The sequence below is a fragment of the Pipistrellus hanaki genome, assembly GCF_964339955.1.
Source record: "Pipistrellus hanaki genome assembly, chromosome: 3".
Taxonomy (NCBI): Eukaryota; Metazoa; Chordata; class Mammalia; order Chiroptera; family Vespertilionidae; genus Pipistrellus; species Pipistrellus hanaki.
In genome coordinates this window covers 1,157,342-1,183,980 of record NC_140505.1, presented here as the reverse complement: position 1 = coordinate 1,183,980, position 26,639 = coordinate 1,157,342, and the positions used below count along the sequence as shown (strand labels likewise).

General features: G+C 57.1%; 1 protein-coding gene across 35 annotated transcripts in view; it reads right to left on the bottom strand.

Moving 5' to 3' along the window:
• Positions 1–26,639, bottom strand: part of CSMD1 (CUB and Sushi multiple domains 1) — a 574,681-nt gene that overhangs the window by 52,574 nt on the left and 495,468 nt on the right. For 34 of the 35 annotated variants that reach the window (XR_014794550.1, XR_014794551.1, XR_014794558.1 and 31 more), the window contains 8 exons: positions 22,983–23,186; positions 21,530–21,654; positions 20,986–21,082; positions 18,704–18,808; positions 7,521–7,639; positions 6,569–6,638; positions 2,720–2,836; positions 857–1,066 (listed from right to left, as the gene is read on the bottom strand). Coding sequence is in view for 3 of the 35 variants with exons in the window: in XM_084878313.1 (XP_084734439.1) it covers positions 857–1,066; positions 2,720–2,836; positions 6,569–6,638; positions 7,521–7,639; positions 18,704–18,808; positions 20,986–21,082; positions 21,530–21,654; positions 22,983–23,186 (1,047 nt within the window). In the remaining 32 variants the exon portion in view is untranslated. The remainder of the gene's footprint in view (positions 1–856; positions 1,067–2,719; positions 2,837–6,568; positions 6,639–7,520; positions 7,640–18,703; positions 18,809–20,985; positions 21,083–21,529; positions 21,655–22,982; positions 23,187–26,639) is intronic. The other variant, XR_014794578.1, reaches the window with a different exon arrangement.

Below are 26,639 nucleotides of genomic sequence, written 5' to 3'. Positions count from 1 at the left end.
ACAAAGGGTGCGTGGGCCCCGGTCTGGAAATCTACACTTACCATCTACAGTACATGTGTCAAACACAAGGCCCGCGGGCCAAATCCAGCCCGCCAGGCCTTGCAATGTGGCCCGCACCGCGCTGTCATCACTGCACTCCGCTGTCAGTTTATGACATTGTCAGTTTAAGACTGTTCAGTAAACCATTCGGCCCGCGATTTAGGCTGGATTTTAGATTTTGGCCCCTTCTCTGATTGAGTTCGACACCCCTAATCTACAGGAACAACTCAGGAACATGGTCTAAAAGTTCCCGCAGCAATGGAATAGCGTAGCTCTGCCTTTGAGAACACAAGTGATTTAGCCACGTTAAGAGAAACAGGCTCTTCTTTTGACATTTTCAACTTCATCCAACTTAACAATAGTCAGGAAAAGGCCAGCTGAGTGATTTGCTAGGGAATGAAAATGTTGAACTTTTCACACGTCAAAAATGCTAGGATGGGCGATCCAAACCTTTCCTGGCGATCGCACGCTTTGATCATTCAGGAGAGAATACAGCTCGCTCACCGCACCTCCTCTGGCTTAATTGGAACAGGGGCCCTGCCTTCAGCCTGGAGGGGGGCCCCACACCGCCGTCCGGGGGGACCCGGCCTCCACGTGGTGAGGCGGACATGTGACCGAGAAGCCACGTGGCCTGGAGGAGGGTGGCGGTGGCCACGGGGAGAGAGGGCAGCGGGTGGGCATGAGGACGGTGTGGACTGTGTCCTCGGGGTCTGTGTCCCTCCTGATGGGACAAGGACGGCAGTGACCCCGCAGTGGCCAGCAGAGCCCCCCCGGAGTCCAGCGGCACAGGCTCTGACCACGGCGGCGGCGGGCTCACCTCGGTAGGCCAGCCGGAAGCCGGGCCGGCTCTGGGAGTGGTCGCTGGAGAAGCGGACCAGGGTCTCGTGCGTGGTGCTGAGCAGCGGGGCCGGCAGGTCGGGGCCGCTGAACTGGCCGAGCAGGGGGCTGGTGGGGTGCGGCCCGTTCTGGACCTCCAGGAAGTCGTGGTTGGCCTCCGTGGAGAAGTTGAGGAAGCGGATGTGCGCACCTGTGGGGACACGTGACCGTCACCGTCAGCGGCGGTTACGGGCCAAGTTCGTCAGGAGCCACTGCCACTCTGTTCGCGCCCCGAACGCCGTCCCTCGGGGGCAGAGGGCACCGTGGAGGAGGCCACTTGCTTGTTTCGGATTAAAATAGATGGCAGTTCCATCCCCGCCGCCCCTCAAATTGGGGACCTTTCTCTGGGCAATCCAAGCCCTCGAGTCACTCTCTGAAACAGGCCACGGCCAGCCTGTGCCACGGGGCCACATGGGCCTGGTCCTTAGAGTGCCCACTGGCCCTGGGCGTGAGGGGCTCTGTCCAGCGGCCATTCCAAGGCTGATGCTGGGCACACAGTGGGACTCACTGCCAGCTCATCCAGCTCCACCCAGGACGGAATCAATACAGCCCAAACCCAGGGCCCCAAACCCAGGCTTCCAGGGGGCTCTGCCAAGGCCCAGCCAGAGGTTTGCTGGGTCAGGAACCGCTTTTTCACTTGGGATTTGCCTGCAAAGCAAGTCACAGTGTCCGGGAGAAACCATCCACTGGTCCCTGTCACTCACAACCCAATCTGCCAGCCTGGCCGGGAGACGGGAGGCAGTCCGGGCACCGAGGTCACGGGGATCTGGGCGGGAGATCAGGGGCAGCTGGTAAGTGGTGTGCCCGGCAGCGGCAGAATGTGGGGCTGTGGAATCGGGAACATCCACTGGACGACGGTGTCTGTGTCCTCACTGCCCCTCCTCCCCTCCCCCCCACACACTGCCCGCACCAGCTTCCCTCTGGCACCCAGGGCCCAGGCTTCCCTCGCAGCCCTGATGTGTCCGGAAGGTCCTCTGGAAGGATGTCCAGTCTAATTAGCATATTCCGCTTTTATTATTATAGATGACTACCCTGAACATTCAAAGCTGAATGTTATGAAAAGCCACCTCTATAAACAGAAATCAAGACAATATAAAAATTTTAGCCCAGCCGGCGTGGCTCAGTGGTTGAGCGTTGTGGATCTGTGAACCAGGAGGTCATGGCTGGATTTCCGGTCAGGGCACGGGCCCGGTTGCGGGCTTGATCCCAGGTAGGGGGCGTGCAGGAGGCAGCCGATCAATGTTTCTCTCATCACTGATGTTTCTCTCTCTCTCCTTCTCCCTTCCTCTCTCTGAAGTTAATAAAAATATCCTTAATGAAAATAATTAATTTGTAAAACAAACTAAGACGTGCCCCGCACACCCGCACACTGACCGCTGCGGAGCCCTGGTGGACAAGGTGGGGGGGAGGTGACGCAGAGGCTGGCATTGACTGGGGGTGTGGCACCTGCACGCCTGTGTCTACCTCTCACTGCCCCGCGGGCTGGCTCTGCCTGGGGAGAGCCCCAAAGCCCCTTCTCTGTCCCCAGCCTCTCTCCCTCTCCTGCCCCCAGGCCCTCTCCCTCTCCTGCCCCCAGCCCCTCTCCCTCTCTGTGCCGCTGGTCCAGCTTCCTGTAATCCGTCCCCGCACGCCCTCACGCCCACAGAGTCCAACAGCTCTGGTTCAGCCGCTGCTGCTCAGCCAGGAGGGGAAGGTGGGTGCGAGAGCCCCCGCTCACTCACCGTGGCCCGGTGAGCCCCACTCACTCACCGTGGCCCGGGGAGCCCCCCCCGGGGAGGCCCCCCCCCCCCCCCCGGTCACTCACCGTGGCCCACGGGCAGCGCGATCCGCCAGCTGCAGTGCAGGTTGCTGGGGTAGGCGCCGGGGAAGCCGGGGCTCAGGATCACGCCGGCCAGGCTGCTCAGTGTCCCTCCGCACATGGCTGCAGGGGGCCAGAGGGTCACGTGAGTCGTCCTCCTCAGGACTCCGAAGCCCAGACTTCCAGAGCTCGTATTCAGTGTCAGCTCTGGGTGAGGTCCTCGTCCTGACCCCAGCCGAGCTCATGGCAGCCACGAGAGACCTTCCCATCCCATCCCATCCCACCCCGTCCCATCCCATCCCATCCCATCCCACCCCATCCCATCCCATCCATCCCATCCCACCCCATCCCATCCATCCATCCCATCTCATCCCATCCCATCCCATCCCATCCCATCTCATCCCATCCCATCCCATCCCATCCATCCCATCCCATCCCATCCATCCATCCCCACCATCCCATCCCACCCCATCCCACCCCATCCATCCATCCATCCCATCCATTCCCATCCCACCCCATCCATCCCATCCATCCACCCCATCCATCCCATCTCATCCCACCCATCCCATCCCATCCCACCCATCCATCCCATCCATCCCATCCCATCCCATCCACCCATCCCATCCCATCCATCCATTCCATCCCATACCCATCCCCCCTCCACCCATCCCATCCCATCCCATCCCACCCACCCATCCCATCCCATCCCATCCATCCCCCCATCCATCCCATCCCATCCACCCCATCACCCATCCCATCCATCCCACACCCATCCATCCCACCCCATCCATCCCATCCCATCCCATCCATCCCATCCCATCCCATCCATCCATCCCATCCCATCCATCCCATCCATCCCATCCACCCCATCCCATCCCATCCCATCCCATTTCATCCATCCCATCCATCCATCCTCCCATCCATCCATCCATCCATCCCATCCCATCCACCCATCCATCCCATCCATCCCATCCATCCCATCCATCCCATCCCATCCTATCCCATCCCACCCCATCCATCCCACCCATCCATCCCATCTTCATCCCACCCTATCCACCCCATCCACCCATCCATCCATCCCATCCATCCATCCCATCCCATCCCACCCCATCCATCCATCCCATCCCACCCTATCCCACCCATCCATCCATCCCATCCATCCCATCCCACCCCATCCCATCCCATCCCATCCCACCCCATCCATCCCATCCCATCCCACCCCATCCATCCCATCCCATCCATCCCATCCATCCCATCCCACCCCCGTCCCATCCCATCTCATCCCACCCCATCCCATCCCATCCCACCCCATCCATCCCATCCCATCCATCCCATCCATCCCATCCCATCCATCCCATCCCACCCCATCCATCCCATCCCATCCCCCCCATCCATCCCACCCATCATCCCATCCCACCATCCATCCATCCATCCCATCCATCCCATCCATCCCACCCCATCCCACCCCATCCCATCCCATCCATCCCATCCATCCTCATCCCACCCCGTCCCATCCCATCTCATCCCACCCCATCCCATCCCATCCCACCCCATCCATCCCATCCCATCCATCCCATCCATCCCATCCCATCCATCCCATCCCACCCCATCCATCCCATCCCACCCCATCCCATCCATCCCATCCATCCCATCCCATCCCACCCCGTCCCATCCCATCCCACCCCATCCATCCCACCCCATCCCATCCCATCCATTCCATCCATCCCATCCCATCCATCCCATCCATCCCACCACCCATCCCATCCCATCCCATCTCATCCCACCCCATCCCACCCCATCCACCCCATCCCATCCCATCCCATCCCATCCCATCCATCCCATCCCACCCCGTCCCATCCCATCTCATCCCATCCCATCCCATCCCATCCCATCCCATCCCACCCCATCCCATCCCATCCATCCCATCCCATCCCATCCCATCCCACCCCATCCCATCCCATCCATCCCATCCATCCCATCCATCCCATCCCACCCCATCCATCCCACCCCATCCCACCCCATCCATCCCACCCCATCCCATCCCACCCCATCCCATCCATCCCATCCCATCCATCCCATCCATCCATCCATCCCATCCCACCCCATCCATCCCACCCCATCCCACCCCATCCATCCCACCCATCCCATCCCACCCCATCCCATCCATCCCATCCCATCCCATCCCATCCACCCCATCCCATCCCATCCCATCCCACCCCATCCCATCCCATCCATCCCATCCATCCCATCCCATCCATCCCATCCCACCCCATCCATCCCATCCCATCCCATCCCACCCCATCCCATCCCACCCCATCCCATCCCACCCCATCCCATCCATCCCATCCCATCCATCCCATCCATCCCATCCATCCCATCCCACCCCATCCATCCCACCCCACCCCATCCCATCCATCCCATCCCATCCATCCCATCCCACCCCATCCATCCCATCCCATCCCATCCCACCCCATCCATCCCACCCCATCCCATCCCATCCATCCCATCCATCCCATCCATCCCATCCCACCCCATCCATCCCACCCCATCCCACCCCATCCCATCCCACCCCATCCCACCCCATCCATCCCACCCCATCCCATCCCATCCATCCCATCCATCCCATCCATCCCACCCCATCCCATCCCATCCATCCCATCCATCCCATCCACCCCATCCCATCCCATCCCATCCACCCCATCCATCCCATCCCACCCCATCCCACCCCATCCCATCCATCCCATCCCATCCACCCCATCCATCCCATCCATCCCATCCATCCCATCCCACCCCATCCCACCCCATCCCATCCACCCCATCCCACCCCATCCCATCCAATTCCATCCCATCCCACCCCATCCCACCCCATCCCATCCACCCCATCCATCCCACCCCATCCCACCCCATCCCATCCCATCCATCCCATCCATCCCATCCCACCCCATCCCACCCCATCCCATCCCATCCATCCCATCCATCCCATCCAATTCCATCCCATCCCATCCATCCCATCCATCCCATCCAATTCCATCCCATCCAATTCCATCCCATCCCATCCCATCCCATCCATCCCATCCATCCCATCCAATTCCATCCCATCCCATCCATCCCATCCATCCCATCCAATTCCATCCCATCCCACCCCATCCCACCCCATCCCATCCACCCCATCCCACCCCATCCCATCCATCCCATCCACCCCATCCCATCCCACCCCATCCCATCCCATCCCATCCATCCCATCCACCCCATCCCATCCATCCCATCCAATTCCATCCCATCCATCCCATCCATCCTGTCACGTCCAGGCCCCTGGGGGCCGGCGCTAAGGGTCATGTGGAAAAATCCAAACTAATGCAAAAAAAAAAAGGACAAACATAACAGACATTTTTAGAAGGATAGGTCCGCCCGGCCGGCGTGGCTCAGTAGCAGAGCATGACCTACGAACCAGGAGGTCACGGTGCGATTCGCGGTCAGGGCACAGGCCTGGTTGCAGGCCGGATCCCCAGTAGGAGGTGTGCAGGAGGCAGCTGACCCATGTTTCTCTCTCTCTCCCTCTCCCTTCCTCTCTGAGATCCATAAAAATATTTAAAAAAAGGACGGGCTCTTATTCCTGATCTTCCCTCTCATGGCAGATCCTAAGGTGGAGGGTGTGAGCAGGGGGGGGAGAGGACCAGCCCGTGCCCTGTGGGGACTAGGAGGGTGGAAGGGAGCAGCTCAGGGCGCAGCCCGCGGAGGGTGTGTGTGTGGAAGGGACAGGCCCGTGCCCTGTGGGGACCAGGAGGGTGGAAGGGAGCAGCTCAGGGCGCCGCCCGGGGGTCTGGACAGGCCACAGGCCGCAGACGGGCGTCCTACCGAGGCAGAGCGGCGGCGGGTGGTTCCAGCGGCGCACGGGGCCGGGCATGCAGGAGATGTGCGAGCGGCCCTGCGGAGAGAGCGCGGTGAGGCCGCGGGCCCGGCGGGAGGCCATGGGCCGGGCGGGAGGCCGGTGCTGGGCCCGCCGTCCTGGCTGCCGGCCGCCTCTGGGGTCATGACCTGGGCGATGACCTTTCCAGAAGTTTGAAGTGTACCCACAGCGCTGTCACTCAGGAATCCCCTTTCTGACTCAAAATAGAACCGCTGGCTATTTCTCCTCGTTTCACACACGCCACGCCCCGTCACAGTGAGGTCCGGTGGGCCCTCTCCCGGGCACAGGGCTGTGTCCGTTTATTCCAGCCCCAGTCACAGCTCAGGCTCCGAGGCTGAGTGTGACCAGGGATACGGAGTTCCCACTGAAGGTGAAAGGTCAGCACTGGGGTTTGGAAAGGCGGGAGCCTGGGCTACCACCTTTGTGAGCAGGTGAGGACCCTGAGGTGACCCCCTGACACCCCCCGCAGCGTGCACACCCACCTGCAGTGTGTATCCCCTCCCCCCCGAGGCGTGCACACCCACCTGCAGTGTGTAACCCCTCCCCCCCGAGGCGTGCACACCCACCTGCAGTGTGTATCCCCTCCCCCCTGAGGCATGCACACCCACCTGCAGTGTGTATCCCCTCCCCCCCGAGGCGTGCACACCCACCTGCAGTGTGTAACCCCTCCCCCCTGAGGCATGCACACCCACCTGCAGTGTGTAACCCCTCCCCCCTGAGGCGTGCACACCCACCTGCAGCGTGTACCCCTCCCTGCAGTGTGTACCCCCCACCCCCCTGCAGAGTGCACACCCACCTGCAGCCTGTACCCCCCCCACGGTGTGTACTCCCCCGCGGTGTGTACACCCTCCCGCAGCGTGTAAACCCCCCCCCCGCCCCCCCCACGGCGTGCACACCCACCTGCAGCGTGTACCCGGGCTCACACTGAAAGGCCAGCACGTCGTTCACCATGTACCGGTCGCCGATCTTGAGCCCGTTGCTGGGCAGGGGTGGCTCCTGGCAGGCGGCGAGCCCCACGGCTGTGGAAACAGACACGGGAGATGGGACACAACACCCTTCTCCCGTCGGCCTCGTCCGGGCCCCCCACCCCCCTCGCTGCTCCCCCCACCCCTGCAGGAACGCGGCCCCGAGGACGGGGAGGGCCCCCCGCACCCCGCACCCCTGCAGGGAACGCGGCCCCCGAGGACGCCGAGGCCCTGAGCCAGCCGTGCGCTCGCTCTGCGTGTCCGTTCGTTCCCTTTCAATGGGGTGGGCTTCATTTCAAACACTGACTGATTTCATTCCTGATTCCTTTACGTACAGCGTGTTACTGCACTTCCACCCACACGCCTCCAGCCGCACGCACACAACCCGGACGGCCTGAGAGAAGGCTGGTCCGTGAGACGCTGACCCCACGGCACGTCTGGTTTACCGGTTTTCAAACACACTCAGCGGTCTGCGTGAAAAGTGTTAAACGTGGATCCGCAACCCGGCGCTTCCGGAAAACTAACGTGAGAAACAGCGTCCCTGTCCCCGTCCCCGCCCTCCCGGTAAAGAGACAGGGAGTACTTGTCCTGCCCTCCCGGTGAAGAGATTGGCCGGAGGGTGGACGGGATGCTGAGGAGCGGGCGGCGTCTCCTCCCAACGCTCACCAGGAGCGTGCCCAGCGAGATGCCTCTGGGTGAGGCGCTAACAGGTGTCAGTGTGCCATAGAACGCGGAGCTCAGCCTGAGGCCGGTAATCAGTGCTGATGCCGTTAACACTGACCTGTGGAAACCCGTCCTACCATCAAACATAGGGGTGTCGAACTCAATCAGAGAAGGGGCCAAAATCTAAAATCCAGCCTAAATCGCGGGCCGAATGGTTTACTGAACAGTCATAAACTGACAATTTCATAAACTGACAGCGGAGTTCAGTGATGACAGCGCGGTACGGGCCACATTGCAAGGCCTGGCGGGCTGGATTTGGCCCGCGGGCCTTGTGTTTGACACATGTGATCAAACAGGACAGCGGCGACGCGGTGTCAGAGACGAACGCACTGGAATGGCTGAGACCCGGAGACGGGAAAGTGCGGCTCTCCCGTCACCCAGCACGTCTTCCCTGTCAGCAGGCCCTGCGGCTGGACAGGCCGCGCCTGCAGACTCCAGACCAGACAGGGACGCAGCGCACGCTCATCCCCGGGGAGGCCCAGGCACTGCTCCCCTCCCCGCGTTCTCCCCACCCCGGAGCCTCGGCGCCCCCCTCGGCCTCTGACATGGAGGAAGGGCTCAGGAGGCCCAGGCGCCGGCCAGGGCCCAGCTCCAGCCTGCAGGCCCGCCTGCTGTGGGGGAGGCGGGGCTGATCTCCACTTCCCAGCCCCTCAGCGCCTCGTGGGGAGCCTGGGGGACGCCCTGGCGGAGCTGCTGGGTCCAGTCTGCACAGGACACCGTCCCTGGCCATCCAGTCTGAGACCCAGCCTGCGCCTCAGTTTCCCCAAACCTGGGAAGATGGAACGAGGGGAGCGAGGTGCCTTCACTCCCACTGTGACAGAGAGGGTGCGGGGACCGAGTCAGGAGGGCTGCAGGGCCGGGCCGAGCCGGGAATCCAGGCCCCAGAGCCCAGCGTCTGTCTGCGAGGCCCTCTCCCACGCCAACACTGGACTCCCCCTCAACGGACACGTTAACGAGCAGGGAGCACGGAGGCATTAGGTGCCAATTAAAAAAATTACTGATGTCAGAGAGGAAGGAAGAGGGAAAGAGAGAGAATGATGGGTTGGTTGCCTCCTACACGCCCCACACTGGGGACCGAGCCCGCAACCCAGGCATGTGCCCTTGGCCGGAATCAAACCTGGGACCCTTCAGTCCACAGGCCGATGCTCTATCCACCGAGCCAAACCAGTGAGGGCAAGGCATTTTTTTAAATTTTTTTATTTCGAGCACATTTGGGGCTTTTCATGGACTGTAAAACTGCTAAATATGAGAAAATACAGCCACTTAGGCCTCTAACTTGTTTCACTGGTCTCCGTCTTTAACGTTAGAATACAGATCACAGCTACATTTAATTTTGCCTTTTTCCCTTATAACACAAATTAGCAAAATCAACTACCGTACATCACTTCATTTTTTATTTGGCTCCGATAAAACATACGTAAAAGTCCTATTGCGGTATGGGGCGGGGGAGAGCTAGCTAATGGTGACAACGCATCATCCTGGGGATACCTCAAGGTCACCCCGGGCCAGACTGAGGCCAGAGGATAACCCGCATGTGCAGAAAGCACAGAAAAAGATGTTTAAAACAAGAGAAAATAACGGTGACACTAATTCAACATTAATTTCTGTTACTAAACCCCCCTTGCTTCACAAACAATGGTTTTTTACTTCTTTACTCTGTTTACGACATGCTGATTTAAATGCATTTATTGTATATTAATTTATTTTCATTTTCTCCTTCCTTGAAATTTATGTGTAAATCCAAATCATTCTGTGATAAAAGGAACTTGCATGTATATCTGTATCTGCAGGAATTATAATAAAAAGAACAAACAAAGCATATTTTAATCGGAGGAGTGCCAGGGCGGCTCCCTCAGGCCTTGGTGTTAGACATGCAGACTGAGCTGCCTTCCGTCCCATCCTGCTCCCCCCGTCCTGTCCCGTCCGTCCCATCCTGGCATCACTGTGTAGTCCGTGTAGATTAGAGGCCGAGGACACGGAGATACACAGCATTTGTGGCAACATCGCCTTAGACTTCCCACAGGGGGCGTGTAGCACAGTTTTTGGGTAGAAAAGTCTAGAAGAGGACATTGTCTCAGCGTAGGCCCAGTTTCCAAGGAAGGCATCTAGTTCTCCCAGAGCACAGGTTACGCATGCTCTGTGTCATAAAGGAGGCGACAGCAAGTGCTGTGAAGCGACGGGTCTTTGAAAGGTTGCTCTCAAACCCCGGACCCGGAATCCCCAGGTGCCTGACCACCAGGAACACAGTCACTTCCTGAAGGTTTCGACCCTGGCAGGACGCGGCAGCACACAGAGACACGCTGCATGTATGAGGGCGTCTGCGCTGGACTTTTGAACTTGTTGTACCTGTACAGCAGTATCACAGTCTCCTCTAGATAAATTAATATCTGAAAAATCAGTCTGAATCAAGTACCATAGCAAAATATTATATATATATATATATATATATATAGGCAAATAATAACGCATTAGATAGGACATGTATGGTCCACGCCCACCTAGACAAAACTCCCAACTTAGTAAGACAGAAATGTGCATCTGCTCAATCCCGACGGTGGTCTCACTCAATAAAGAAGGTTTTAGTAAGGAAAAGTGTGATTCCTAAGCAAGTACTGCCACCTGGAAAAATCAGAACCGTCTCTCTACCAGCAGTCTCTAAGTGAGGAGTGAGAATGAGTCGGAGGGGCGTATTTTCCCATGAAGTGTCTGTAATATAACCGAATGTTACATTTAGGTCTGTAATGCATTAGTAAATATCTCTTAGTTCTGTTCCGCTATGGGACTGTGGATCACTATGTTCAACTAATGCGTGAACTAGCCAAGTGGATGACAGATAGAGATGGATGGAGAGGCCATTTCATTCATTCTCGCATCGGAGAGACCTTCTCCATGGCGAGTGTGAACCATCCAAGTGATCCCGGTGACCGTAAGCCTGTCCTTGAAGTGCGGCCACAGCAAGCCCTGAAAGCCCAGCCGCAGTGGCTGCTGGGTCAGTTCGGGTCCGGGCACATGACCAGGTTCTAGGCTGAACCCCAGGAGAGGGCGTGCAGGAGGCAGCTCATTGGTACTTACCTCTCAAATCTGTTTTTCTCCCCCCACCCCCATCCCCTTCTCTCTACAATCAACAAAAACATATTTAAAAAAAAACAACAAAGCCATAAAAGGATTTCCACTTTGATTTGGGAACAGAATTATGTAAAATTATGTAAAATCGCATCCATGCTAACAATGAGAAAAATCCAAATCTTAGCTCTGGTGAATTGTGCTGCTGTGGACACAGGGGTGCATATATCCTTTCTGATTGGTATTTCTGGTTTCTTGGGATGTATTCCTAGAAGTGGGGTCACTGGGTCAAATGGGATTTCCATTTCTAGTTTTTTGAGGAAACTCCATACTGTTCCCCACAGTGGCTGCACTAGTCGGCATTCCCACCAACAGCAGCATGGATGGGCCTGGAGAGCATTATGCTGAGTGAAATACGCCAGGCGGAGAAAGATAAACATCATGTAATCTCACTCATTTGTAAAATATAAGGAACAACATACACTGATGAACAAAAACAGATCCAGAGACAGAGACGCATCAATCAGATGCTCAAACCTCAGAGAGGGTGTAGGAGAGGGCGCAGGCAAAGGGGGAGAGATCAACCAAAGGATTTATGCATGCATATAAGCCTAACCACTGGTCATGGACACCAGGGGGTGAGGGCATGAGAGTGGGGGGGGGGGCGGGGAACGGGGGAATAAGGACACATATAAAATATCTTAATCAATAAAAAAATAAAAAAAAGAGAAAAATCTAAACTACAAAATCACCACTTTTGGGACTCACCGAAGAGGTGAGGATGAGGTACCAGGTGACATCATCCCCTTCGGAGAGACGGACACGCTAACTGCTGCCGACAGGACAGGGAGAAAGGGGCCGACGGTCAGGCTCCGGGGAAAGGCCAGCACCAAGTCTCCGCCGCCTGCCCAGCCCCAGCGCCCAGGAGCTCCGGCCGGGAGCCGTCCTTCGCCCACGGCCCCTCCAGGGACTCGGGGAAGCCGGGCGGCCGTGGCTGAGAGCCGTGTGCACCCGTCTCTGGGCAGACGGGCATGGACCGGCATGTGCGCCATGGGGTCCGTCACTTGTGGGAGATGAAACCTTAGCCGCTGGGAGAGGCCGCAGTGTCCCAGCACAAAGGGGACGGCGGAGAAGAGCGGACGGAAAAGACCGTCTCCGCCGGAGCTGGAGGGAGGCCACGGGCCCTTTGCCATGCATGGCTGCAGCCTCCCCGCTGGGGTGCTGGGCCGCCCGAATTCAACCCCAGGCGGGACGGAGGGCCTGGGAGGGGCGGGTCTGAGAGCACCGTGCCCACCGAGGGAGGGCAGGCTCTCAGGCGGGCGGAGCAGGGAGAGCAGCGCAGGGCCGCTGGCCTCGCTGAGCCCGGCTGGCAGGGTTCGGGGAGACCACCTCCTCTGGAAGGCGTTGAGGGGTGACGGACGCTGAGAAAAAGCCCTCCCAGGAAGCACATGGCAGTGTTAGCTTCACCCCTCCCCCTCAAGGGACCTGCCACCTGGGATGCAGGAGAGTAACCATAGCAATGACAGGACTCAAACCCACTCCAGAGAGGCTGGATGGGCACAACAGAAGTGGGTGCCATACTCCGGCACCAACATTACCAGCAGTCTCTGCAGCTTCACTCCGTGACCAGCTCATTTAAAAATATATGCATTATATATGTGTATTGATGTCAGAGAGGAAGGGAGAGAGAGAGAGAGAGAGAGAGAGAGAGAGAGAGAGAGAGAGAGAGAGAGAGAAAATCATGGATTGGCTGCCTCCTGCACACCCCACACTGGGAACCAAACCCACAACCTGGGCTTGTGCCCTGACTAGGACTCAAACTGTGACCTCCTGGTTCATAGGTCAACGCTCAGCCCCTGAGCCAGCTGGCCGGGCTCACAGCGTCCAGCTTTAATAAAAGGTTGTGCAATGGACGTAAATGCAAGAAGCCAACCTCAGCTTGGCGATCAGGCAGCGGAAACAGACCCGCACACACTCTTGTGGAGATACTAAGCAATGATGTACAGTCACTGAGAACGTGTGGAAGGATCTGGAAGAAGAGGCAGCAGGCTGGAGGGGACGGGCAGAGACAATGACTATAAGACAGAGCCTCCGGGCCGCAGGGCCTTTATGAGCTCGTCAGCGGAGCGGACACAGCGGAGGAACGGTGCGGTGACGCTGAAGGAAGGTTAGCAGCCATCACACACCCGGGGGCTGGAGAGATGGGGAGGAGGCAGCACTGGGCGCGCGAGGCTGGAAGCACTCAGATGGCCTAGGGGCCACGGGGAGAGGCGGGGGTCCCAGAAGCATGGGGAGAGACAGGGCTGAGCAAACGTGTGGGTGGCGATGGCCAGAGCCGTCCCTCAGGAGTGAGACCTACCGACCACAGACCTGAGGATGCAGCATGCCCTCAGCTGGTGAATACCGTGTGTGCACACACTCTCACTCACTCACTCACTCACACTCATACACACACTCACATTCATACATACACTCACACACACACACACACACACACACTCACACACACACACTCACACTCACACACTCACACACATACTCACACACACTCACACACACACTCACACACAGCACATATATACACTCTCACCCTTACACACTCACACATACACACTCACACACTCACACATACACACTCACACACTCACACACACACACACACTCACACTCACACTCACACACTCACAAGCTCACACACACTCACTCACATACACACACACTCACACTCACACACACTTACTCACACACACACTCACACACTCAATCACTTACACATACACTCACACACACTCACACGCTCACTCACACACTCACTCACTCACACACTCACTCACGCACACACTCACTCACGCACACACTCACACACACAGCACATACGCACACCTAGACACCTCCTAGTCCACCTGCTGAGAGTACAAGATAAAAGAAAGCCTGAAGGAAGGCAGAGCAGGGACAAGCGCCTAAGAAAGGCCGCTCATCCTCGGAAACTGCGATGAGAATCCTGTGGGGAGGCCTTGCTGACATGCGCAAACCAGACCCTTCCGTCAGGCCCCTGTGCCCAGCCACACCCTCAGAATCGTAGGTTACCTGGCGACTTCAGAAAAACCCAGCGGTGGAAGAGCTCAGGTCTGGGGACCTGACCCATGAGACATGTCCCAGGAAGTTCTCCAGACAGAAAAATTCAAACAGAAACCGGTCTCCCCAAAGAAATCAAAAGCTGTACAGACATTACAATAAAGGCAACTAGAAATGTCTTTCCCCAGTGTGATTACTCTAAAGAATATTGACTATGCACAGCAAAGATAGTTAAAACATGTTGTGGGCTTTATAACAAGTAAAAAGAAAAGGTAAAGTAAGAATTCCATAAAGGAAGAAAAAAGGAATGGAACGCATGTGCCTTTTAGGTTCTTATAATATTCACAGAGTGACAGAGTATCGTTTGGAGGTAAGCTGGGCTGTATTGATGACGCATATTTTAAATTCTAGAGAGACCATTAAAGTTTTAAATAGTTTTATCCAAGGAGCCCATTCCGGAGATAGATTGGAGCAATAATAAGACTCAATTAAACCAAAGCTGGCAGGAAAAGAGGGAAAAATCCAAAGAACAGAATTAGGAAAAATGGAAGGAGTCCAACAGAACCCATATGTTTAATCTCATTAGCGGCTCTTTCACCAAATCCCACTGGGATCAGCGAACGCTTGTCAGTGCTACACACATGGCGTAGGTGATGCCTCACATACACCGCAGCAGCATGTCCTTTTTAAAACTGATTGGAGAGAGAGGGAGAGAGATGGAGGGAGAGAGAGAGGAAGATGTCGATGTGAGGGGGAAACAGCGACCTGTTTCCGGTTGCCTCCTAGAAGCACCCGACAGAGGTTTCAACCCACACCCTGGGTCTGTGCCCCGGCCGGGAATCACACCCATCACCTTTTGGTGAATAGGATGATGCGCAACCAACTGAGCCACACCGGCCGGGAGAAAAGCAGTATATTCTTTCTTATTTTAAACATATTTTTATTGATTTCGGAGAGGAAGGGAGAGAAAGAAACATCAATGATGAGAGAGCATCATTGATTGGCTGCCTCCTGCATGCCCCCCACTGGGAATCAAGCTCGCAATCCAGGCATATGCCCTTGACTGGAATGGAACCTGGGATCTTTCAGTCCACAGGCCATTGCTCTGTCCATTGAGCCAAACCAGCTAGGGCAGCAGTATATTCTTAATTAATATAATGTGTCAATATACACTGAGTGGCCAGATTATTATGATCTCTGAACACATAATAATCTGGCCCCTTTCTCTCTCTCTCTCTCTCTCTCTCTCTCTCTCTGTGTATACACACACACACACACACACACACACACATATTTTAGAGTACACACACACACACCCCTATATTTTAGAGGCCTGGTGCATGAATTCGTGCATGGGTGGGTGGGGTCTGGTCAGACCCACAGGCTCCTGGACTTGCCACATACCATCCAGCGTCGGGGGACTTGTCCTCGTCGGTGCCATAGGACAGCTGGGGGCCACACACCCCTGATCATGCGTGGACACCTCACGAAGAGGTACATCTGTGTCCATCTCTCCGGCACTTATCAGGAGGGTGACCAAGACCTGGGCCACAGAGCACACGCCACGTTCTGCTCCGTCTCCTCTGAAAGCTGAGAACACCTCCAGAACAGGACAGACGCAAACCGCCCTGACACGCTTAGACCTGGCACAGAGCTCCTGCTTGTTGGTGGTTTTATTACTATTTCACGGCTCTGTTTAGTGAAAAGTCTGAGTTTAGAAACTTGCTGGTTGGCCATACACATTTCAAGGAAGATGCAGAACTATGTCAACAGATTACCAATAGCGGATGTGTTGGGGTTTGGCTGCCGACATGGGCTGTGGAAGAATTCACAATGGAAAGAGGAGACACAGAGAGGAAGTTCATTTTACTTCCCACGGAGGGAAAGGGCCACACGTGGCTAATCAACTTAAGGCAACAGGGCAGCTTCCCTGCTGGAGCCTTGGCTGTTGCTAAGTGACAAGGGAGGGAGGAGGAGTTAGGGCTGAAGTGTTGATTTTTTTTTTTTTTTAAGGAGACAGTCCTGCACACGTCCTCGGAAGTATCTTATCAGTATTTCACCCCAAGCCTGCGAAACACGCTCAGAGCAAAAAGGATGAATAATTCAACAATTCCCCTGTTTGAAGGGGATGAGGATGGGGACTTGCTAACTAGAGGCTCCTGGAGGGAATTATCCCTGAGATGTGGAAACAGCGGGGAGGAGGCGTGGCAAGATTGTAGCCTTGAGAGTAGCTATCTTATCCCTCAGGATGAACGGAGGGGTGTTTGTTGAGACCACATCGCAATGTTTGATTGCCAGGTGCTTCTCATAAACCGAGGAAGGCCGAGGCTAGGAAAAAGAGAGGCTTTCCCCGTCCTTACAGGATGCTCTCTCGGCAGCTTCCTCCACCATCCGCTCCCAGGGCTGTGCTGACCTAGTCCCAGGTTCACTTTACAGAACACGCACGCTAACCTGGCTGAGAGATCTACAGCAGAGAGAGGCCTGCCTGGAGATCCAGAGACAAGGAAGGGCAGGAGCTAGCAGAATGGCGACAGCAGCTGCAAGGACCCACCAAGACAACCACCACCACCACCACCACCACCACCACCAAACAGAAACATGGCGTTACGTTTGGTCAAATTAAAAAAATAAGTAAATACATTAAGCAATCCACTAAGGCCTCAGATCCTTGAACAAGGGCCATATCTGTGAGAAATCTCTGTCTCTATTCTAAGGAAGCACATTGGCTGGGAACTCAGGGAACGGAGATGATGGTGAGGTGAGCAGCAAGCCCACGGGCAGTGCACTCGGCGCTGGTTGTGGGTTATTATTCCGCTAACACCCCTGCCCGTCCGAAGCGACGGACACGCCAGAAAACGAGATAACAACCTTGAGAGGCAAAGAGGAGAGGACTCCTGGCTTCTGACGCTTGTGAAGGTCTTACTGGGTGTATTAACTCCGCCATAAATAAGGCTTATGCTTCCCCACGCACACAGGCGCAGGATGCACCCAAGCGGCAGATTTCTCAGACACATTCTCCACAGATAACACCCACGGCGGCAGTGTGAACTGGCAGTCCTCTCTCACACACGGGAAGAAACCTGCACACACATGCCGAGCACACGCAGGGGGGTTCCAGGGAGTGACAGCACTCCGGGCGCGGGGGGCGTCTGCGGCAGAAGACGCATCGCCCGCTGGGCCTGGCCTGTGGGAGACACACGTGCCATTGCGTCCCGCACGCTGTTTATCTGGGTCCCGGACCGCCGCCTGCTCCCGCTGCTCGCCAGGGAGACGGATGTGCACGTTAGGCAGGTTCAGAGGGGTCGCGTGTCCCAGAGTAAACCTCGCCCTTCGGAAACGCTCCCGCGCTCGCTCTTCCCGGGGTGCCTGGTCACCCCCACCCTGAGATTGGTGACGCTGACCTTTGTCATCTGCTTAGCGGACTATTAACTCAGCTGCACATCCATTTTTAAAAGGTTAGCGGCTCCTCCGCGATCCGTCCTCCCAATTAAAATGAAAAATGCCCGGTGCAGGCGCGGAGGGCGGCTCTGGACCCCTCACAGCCGCGGAGCCGGGAGCGGCAGCGTGTGGCCGTGGCTGCTGCGAAACTGAGCTCTCTCCTGGGCGCACAGGAGCAGCGCTATGGCAGAGGACGGCGCTGCCGCAGAGGTTACTGTCCGTGCCTGTTAGCGCCCACAGCCAGAAACGGAGCCGCTGGTTCACCTGATCGTCCCGCACTCCCACCACGACCCCGATCGTTTGTCTTTTGTCACATCTAGTTCTTAGAGAAAGTCGGCACAGCTCCACGTCACTCCCTGGGAGCACAGATGGAGGAGAGTCCTCCACTGCAGAGTAAGGGCGGGCTCTTTTCCCCTGAAGGGCATTCCCCAGCTGGGCAACGGGGCAGGAGCTGGGGCGGGGGCAGGTGCTGGGTGAGGGAGGAGCCGGGGCGGGGGCAGGAACAGGTGCCCGGGCGGGAGCAGGTGTCCAGGGAGGGGGCAGGTGATGGGGCAGGGATGGGGGTGGGGGTGGGGGCAGGTGCTGGGGCGAGGGCAGGTGCTGGGGTGGGGATGGGTGTGCAGGCAGGGGCAGGTGCTGGGGTGGGGGCAGGTGCCTGGGTGGGGGCAGGTGTCCAGGGAGGGGGCAGGTGATGGGGCAGGGACGGGTGTGGGGGTGGGGCAGGTGCTGGGTGGGGATGGGTGTGCAGGCAGGGGCAGGCGCTGGGGCGGGGGCAGGTGCCGGGGTGGGGGCAGGTGTCAGGGCAGGAGCAGGCCTTACTTTTGTACTCCAGGTGGAAGCCGGCGGCGGCCACGCTGATGTCGGACTGGAAGTGCAGGTAGAGCTGGTTGGATGAGCTGTTGAGCAGGGCGGGCACCGTGGTTCCTGGAAGGAAGGCGGGCAGGCCCTGAGCATCACACACGCAGCCCGTTCCCGGAGGTAAACACGTGGGGGGCTGGGGTTGTGGGTTTTAAAAACATGTTTTTATGGATGACAGAGAGGAAGGGAGAATGAGAGAGAGAGATAGAGAGAGAAGCATCAATGATGAAAGAGGATTGCTGCCTCTTGCATGCCCCCTACTGGGGATGGAGCCCGCAGCCCGGGCCTGTGCCCTGACGGGGAATGAACCCTGACCTCCTGGTTCGCGCTCCGTGCTCACCCCCAGCCACGCCGGCCGGGTGCGGGGAGCTCTGTTTGCACGTACAGCCCAGGCTCTGACCCCCAGGTCCACACGGAGCCTCGGCTTCCATCTTCCCACATCGAGCCCGCCCTTTCCCGGAGGCCCGGACAGTCACACCTGTTCTCCGCCCTCCTCAGCCCCTCCATCTGCATCTCAGGCTCAGCACACACGTGCTGGCCCGGCCGGTGTGCCTCCGTGGTTGAGCATCGAGTAACGAACCAGCAGGTCAGGGTTCAATTCCCGGTCAGGACACAGGCCCGGGCTGTGGGCGCAATCCCCAGTGGGGGCGTGCAGGAGGCAGCCGATCCATGATTCTCTCTCATCATGGATGCATCTCTTTCTCTCTCTCTCCCTCCTCTCTGACATCCATAAAAACATACATTTCTAAGAAGGAACACACACTCTCACATTTCATGGGCACGGGACTCTCACATGACTCCCCTCTAACAATATGCCCTCTGTTTTTCCTGGGACACAGCAGAGACCTCGTGTAGTGAGGTGAGTGTCCCGGGGCCGGGCAGTGCCCTGGGAGAGAGGGCGGGTTTCAGACAAACACGTGCGAAGGGGAAAACACAGGCTCAGTTACGTAACGTTTCCCTGCCTGCAAAGTGGGGTGGCCTGGCCTGTTTCTCAAGAGGCCAGGGGTCTTTCCGAGGAATCCCTTCCCACCCCAGGCTCCATCCGGGCACCTTGCTGGCCGGGCAGCCAGCGTGGGGGGCACAGTCTGGGCCTCAGTGCATCTCAGAGAAGGGGAGAGAGGAGAGCCCGGGAGGACTGGCTGAACCCCACGTGGCCCAGCTCAGGACCCCATTCCACATCAACACAAGAAAGAGACACAGCCCTGGCTGGTCTGGTTCAATGGTTAGAGCGTCACCCACGGATGGAAGGGTCCTGGGTTCGATTCCGGTCAAGGGCATGTACCTGGGTTGCAGGCTTGATCCCAAGCTCTGGTTGGGGCCGTGCAGTAGGCAACCAATCAATGTGTCTTTCTCACATCCATGTTTCTCTCTGTGTTTCCCTCTCTCTTCCCATTTTCTCAAAAAAATCAACGAGAAAATACCCGCAGGTGAGGAGTCACAACAACAAAGAAAGGAGAGAGGCCCCAGACCCATTCCACCTGCCTCTGTCCCACGTGTGGCGCTGGCTGCCCCTCACCCCGCAATGTGTGTGGATTTGGGGGTGACGTTTGCGGAAAGACCCACAGCTGATGACAGACCGGGCACATCGGACGGAGCGCCACCTGCCTGCGCTGGGTGGCCTGAGCGCCGGGCCTGGCGGCGCACCTGCTGAGGGGGTCCCATCTCCTCGGGCAGCCCGCCCTCCTGGCCGCCCCGTCTCCTTCCCCAGGACATCAGCACCCGCCCCCCGCCGGCAGCAGCCAGCTGCTCCCTGAATCCCTAGGAGGACACCCCTCCTGGGCTCAGCTTCTCGCTGCCCTCAGCGTGGTCCTGCCTCTCCTGGGGGCAGCGCCCTCCGGGTCCTTCCTCCGGGTTCTTTCCTGCCAGAGCCCGGGGGCAGGGTTCCGAGCAGCACGGGCTCCTGCAGGGCCAGGGCTGGGGGGGTCAGTGCTGTGGGGGTGACTGTGTACTCCTCCGTCGATTCACTGTGTCCCAGCTCCCACAAGTCTCCCCAACCCCAACAGCGCAGCCCACCGTCCGTCCCTCCCTGAGCCAGACCCTCACCACCACAGGGAGGGAGCTCAGCCACTTGGGATCCCAAGTCTCAGCCCCTAGCCTGCAGTGAGCCTGCCCGGCAGGACCTGCTGCTGTGGCCATGCCCTCACGTCCAGCACGGGCATCCTGGAGGGTGAGGCCAGCAGCTGTGCCGGCCGTTTGGCTGCTGGTGTGACCACCCGACCCCCAGAGACCAGACCGCGTCTCACCTGAGAAGCTGCCCAGCCTGGGCGCCGTGGTGTCCCTGCCGTCGTAGATCTCCAGGGAGTCCCAGTTCTGCTCGGTGGCGAAGCTGATGACCTGGATCTGCCACAGGCAGCGTGGGGTTAGCCTGTGTCTTCCGTGTAAAAACCCGCCCACGCCCACGAGGCTTTCATGAAACTAAATGTGGACGAAGAGGAAGGCGGAGCCGAGAACAAGCCGCGGGAAGGGCCGGCACTTCCCCAGGGCCAGCCGTGGGCCATGGGCCGTGGGCCGTGGGCCGTGGCTGCTACTGAAGTGGCCGCCCACGTAGCGAGGACCATGTGTCCCGACGTGTTCAAGGCAGGGGTTTCACAAATGGATACTCTGTGGGGTTTGCTTCTCGGTTCTTTCCTACAATGTCAGTGCGGCGAGAATCTACTGTTTTAATTTCAGACACAGAGACGTGACCACAGAGCCTCTGGAGAGAGGCAGGAAGGGAGACGCCAGCTGTGGCCCACGGGTCTGACACACCAGCACACGGGGCAAGAGGAGGCGCTGGGGAGGACCCACCTGGATGCCCGAGCCCTCGGCCACCAGGATCCTCCAGACGCAGTTGAGGTTGTTGCCATAGGGCTCCGGGAAGCCGGGGGACAGGACCGTGCCCCTGCGCTGCGTGAAGCTGCCGCTGCAGGGCACTGCGGACACGGGGAGGGGGCAGCGGGCGGTCAGGGCGGCCGCACCCACCCCGCAGAGCCTTCTCTTCCCCGGGATCACCATCAAGAGAACTTCTACCTGGACTGCAATGCCCTACGTAGCATTTTTAACAATATATTTTTATTGATTTCAGAGAGGAAGGCAGAGGGAGAGGGAGAGAAACATCAATGAGGAGAGAATCATCGATCAGCTGTTTCCTGCAGCTAACTCCCAGCCATGCTAACTCCCAGCCATGCTAACTCCCAGGCATGCTAATGCCGTCTCTGAGCAGGTCCAGGGAGGGGAGGGGACGCTGCAAACGTACAAATGACTTCAAGCAGCAATCACGCTGTGTGGAGGCTCTTACACAGGTGAGGCAAGTGAACTACAGCCAGCAGTGTGGTCGCCACTCGGGCTGCCTCAGCCTGTCACACTTTGCATCCTCATCAGCACACACTGCCTAAAAGGGCATTACAGCCGGGCTGGTGTGGCTCAGTGGTTTAGCGTCGACCTATGAACCAGGAGGTCATGGTTTGATTTCCCGTCAGGGCACATGCCCAGGTTGCAGGCTTGATCCCCAGTAGGGGGTGGGCAGGAGGGAAGCCTATCAGTGATTCTCTCTCATCATGGATGTTCCTCTCTCTCTCTCTCTCTCTCTCTCTCTCTCTCTCTCTCTCCCCCTCTCTGAAATCAATAGAGGTATTTAAAAAAAAAATTATATATATAAAAGCCTAAGAGACCTTTATGACTGGTCAACTGAATGACCAGTCAACCATTCGCTATGATGTGCACTGACCATCAGGGGGCAGACGCTCAACACAGGAACTGCCCCTGGTGGTCAGTGTGCTCCCACAGCCAACCTCCCACGGTCCCTCCTCCTGGATGGTCGGCCCTCATCGGCCCCGATTGGGACAAGGTGAGACAATCCTGATCGCCAGCCAGGCCAGGAGAACTCACCCATGCACAAATTCGTGCACTGGGCCTCTATTAAATAAATAAAAGGGCATTACACAAATCAATGTCTAATGATTTCCCCCAACGTGAAGTATGCTGCCTACTCATGGCTGGGGAGCCGTGGGGTCTCAATAAGGATCGAGAAGGAACACGTGTTTCCTCGTGTTCATCTGTAAGTCGTATCATGGAAGAATAATCTGCAGGGTTTGCTGCTGCTCGGTTCTTTCCAACATGCACTGCCCTGAGCCACGTCCGGAGGGAGGTGGACGAAGAGCCCGGCAGAGCACAGACAAACAGCCCTTCAGCGCCGCTGCAGGGGGCAGGCGGCCCCGCCCGGCCTCCGCCGCCCCGCCCGCCGCCCCGGGACCCCGCTTACCCACGCAGCTCGGGATGGTGTCGTTCCACTGGGCCAGGGCGTTGGGCACTGCCTGGCAGCGCAGGGCGGCCGACCCCTGCAGCAGGTACCCGGGGCTGCACTCGAACCGCACGATGGAGCCCGCCGAGAACTCGGAGCCGATGCGGCGGCCGTACCGGGGCTCGGGCACCGAGCTGCACTGGGTGTCGCTGGTGCGCGGGACCGCTGGGGGCGAAGCACACAGTGCGCCATGGGTGGCCTCGTGGGGGACGCCAGAGGGCATCTGCCCAGGATCACGGGCGTAGAAGCTAACGCCGCCGTCCACAGCCTGGCCCGGCCTGTCCCTGTCCGCCCGCCCCCCTGCGGACCCCGTGGGGCCCCGGCATCTCAGCGGCCTTTAGGCAATTAAAAGGAACCACTGTGCGCGTGGTGATGAGATCACTGAGAAACTGAGCTTCTCTGCTGGCTGGCCTGGCTCAGTGGTGGAGCATCGACCTATGAACCAGGAAGTCAGGGTTCAATTCCCTGTCAAGACATGTGCCTGGGTTGGGGGCTGGATCCCCAGTGTGGGTGTGCAGGAGACAGCCGATCCATGATTCTCTCTCATCATTGATGTTTCTCTCATTCTCCCCCTCCATTCCCCTCTGAAGTCAAGAACAACACAGTTTTAAAAAGCACAGCCCTCGGAGAGACGTGTCCGCAGACAGACGTGCATTAACAGTGACCCCCTCTCCGCTGCTCTGCCCGGCACACGCCTCCTGGTGGGCACTGAACCTCCACAGGACAGACACCACGTGGGCGACTTCGGTGCGGCAGCAGTTTTACGTGAATTAAAGTCAGGCGGTTATTCTGATAAAATTACATTTCCGTTCAGAGGTGAAATATTTTCTGTCGGAAGGGAGAAGTCATACAGTTTACACCGTCTACACATAAAGAATGAAGGATCGCTCAGAGTGATCTCTCCCAGGACCGTCCCCGATAGTGACACCCTGCTCATCTCCCCCCCTGCCCCCCCCCGCCCCCCCGCAGGCTGGCTGTGTCCACGCTCCCTGCACCCAGTCCTCCCCGACGCTCCTCCCCGACGCCCCTCCCGGCTCGCACTTCCCAACAGGCCTGTCGCTAACCGGGCTCAGACCCCGTGGCCGAGGATGTGAGACAGGCCTGTGTGGCGCTATGGTTTAACAACAGGAAGGAATGCACTGCCGTGGCACATGGGAGCCGTGTCCGGGATGTTTTCATACATGACGGTCCTATGACCTCCCGGCTTCCATAGAACTAGGATCGTTTGGAGGCAAAGTTCAACCTGGCTGTTCCCGTGCAGGAAACCTCCTCCGCACCCGAGCCCTGTGTCTGAGCTCAAGGTCCTGGCTCATCGCACGAAGGCGAAGCTCTGACGCAAACACGTCCGTTGGTGCACGCACTCACAGAAGAACGCAGCAAGGCCAGAGGGGAGGTTGGGATTTTAGGGAATACTGAGGATGCTGGGGTCATTGTGTGTGTGCCCTTGGGTACAAGGAGAAGCATTCTTCTACCCATTGCGGTCTTTGGTGTCTACGTTCCTGGGGTTTATTCATTTTAATGGCAATATGCTACTTCAAACAGGAGCTGATTTTAAGAACGATGGCTTTGAAGCGTGGCGTCTGAATATTTTAGCCCCGGACTCACATTAGCCTTGGGTGTTTTATATGGTGATCTGATGGAGCTCCCAATCTCTATTTTAACAAAATCAAAAGGCGCCTGCAGTCAGGCAGATGGCGCCCGGAACCTGAAATTTTCCAGATGAAAATGCACTTGAACTGATAGGTTCTCTGCATGCCACACCAGGGGACTCCAGTTTGCAAATCTGCTTTCACAAAAGGCGATATTGAACTTACTTTAAGGAAATGTGTAGTGGTGAGCGGTGAGTTGTCCACACTGGCCCGCTGCCCCTCAGGTCCATTTTTATTTATTTATTTTAAAAAAATATATTTTATTGATTTTTTACAGAGAGGGATAGAGAGTTAGAAACATCAATGAGAGAGAATCATCCATCAGCTGCTTCTTGCACACCTCCTACTGGGGATGTACCCACAACCAAGGCACATGCCCTTGACTGGAATCGAACCTGGGACCCTTTAGTCTGCAGGCTGATGCTCTATCCACTGAGCCAAACCGATTTCAGCTCAGATCCATTTTTAAACACCAGGTGAGTTGTTTACGTTCTAACAAAAGGCACAGCAGCCACCAACCTTTCGGGCCTCACGGACCACCAGGGCCCACAGACCACCGGCTGGCTCCCGCCGGATTAGAGCTAAGTGACTGCTTCTAAGGCAGCAGCTGCTCCTTCACTGGATTCCCGTGCGCCCAGGGCTTTTGCCCACATGCAGGGCAGGGATTCATGGTGGGAGATTTCCCTAGGGCTGTGGTCGGCAAACTGCGGCTGGCGAGCCACCTGCGGCTCTTTGGCCCCTTGGGTGTGGCTCTTCCACAACATACCACGGCCTGGGCTAGTCTATTTTGAAGAAGTGGCGTTAGAAGAAGTTTAAGTTTAAAAAATTTGGCTCTCAAGAAAAATTGTCCTGTTGATGTTTGGCTCTGTTGACTAAGGAGTTTGCCGACCACTGGCATAGGATATAAATGACAGGCCGGACTGTCCTTCTCTGAAACTCTCTGAAAACCCGATGATGTCACCGGTTTTCTGCAGGAGCCACGGCTGGGTGGCCGGCTCCTGAGGGAAACCTCCCGGAGTGGTGCCTGTGGGAGGCACAGCTCTCCCCGCAGCCTCTGCCAGGCCCCTTGGCGGCCGAGCACAGCACAGCCACCCGGCCCTGGGCTTCCAGCTCAAGGTGAGCCTCACACACAGGGGACAGTGAGGCGGAAAATGTCGATTCCACATGTGGGCAAGCTCTAAGTGTAAGAATAAACATACAAAGGCGGGAATCCAAACGGCAACAGAACACAAAACCAAGTAGTTATTTAGAGGGACAGACACACGGGCTTCTTATTTGGTTCTGTTAAACTGCCTTTTCGTTAGCTTTTGCAATACGATTTGGAAACATGACATTTATTTTTTTTATGTATTCCCTTAAAAGTTACTAAAATCTAAACTTGTATGGAATATTTTTCTTAATTAGATAAACTAAAATATAGTTGAAATTGTTTTTGCCAAATAGGAGGTGCTATGAAAAAGTAATTTGAACACTATTTGTTGCCTGCACAGGCCAGAGGAATAAGGGACATTTGTCTTTGCAGTAGAAATAGATTGGTGTCAAACTAAAAATTTTAATATTTTGATAAAATATTTTTATTATAAACTAGAGGCCCAGTGCACAAAATTCATGCACAGGGGGTGTTCCCTCAGCCCAGCCTGCATCCTCTCCAATCTGAAACCTGTTGGGGGATGTCCAACTGCTAGTTTAGGCCCTGTAGGATTGGGCCTAAACCGGCAGTCAGACATCCCTCTCACAATCCGGGACTGCTGGCTCCTAACCACTTGTCGGGTTGCCTACCTGTTTGCCCCTAACTGGTTCTGCCTGCCAGCCTGATTGCCTCCTAACCACTCCTCTGCCAACCTGATTGATGCCTAACTGCTCCCCTGCCAGCCTGATCGCCCCAACTGGCCTCCCCTGCCAGCCTAGTCATCCCCAACTGTCTCCCTTGCAGGCCTGGTTGCCCTTAACTTCCCTCCCCTGCCAGCCG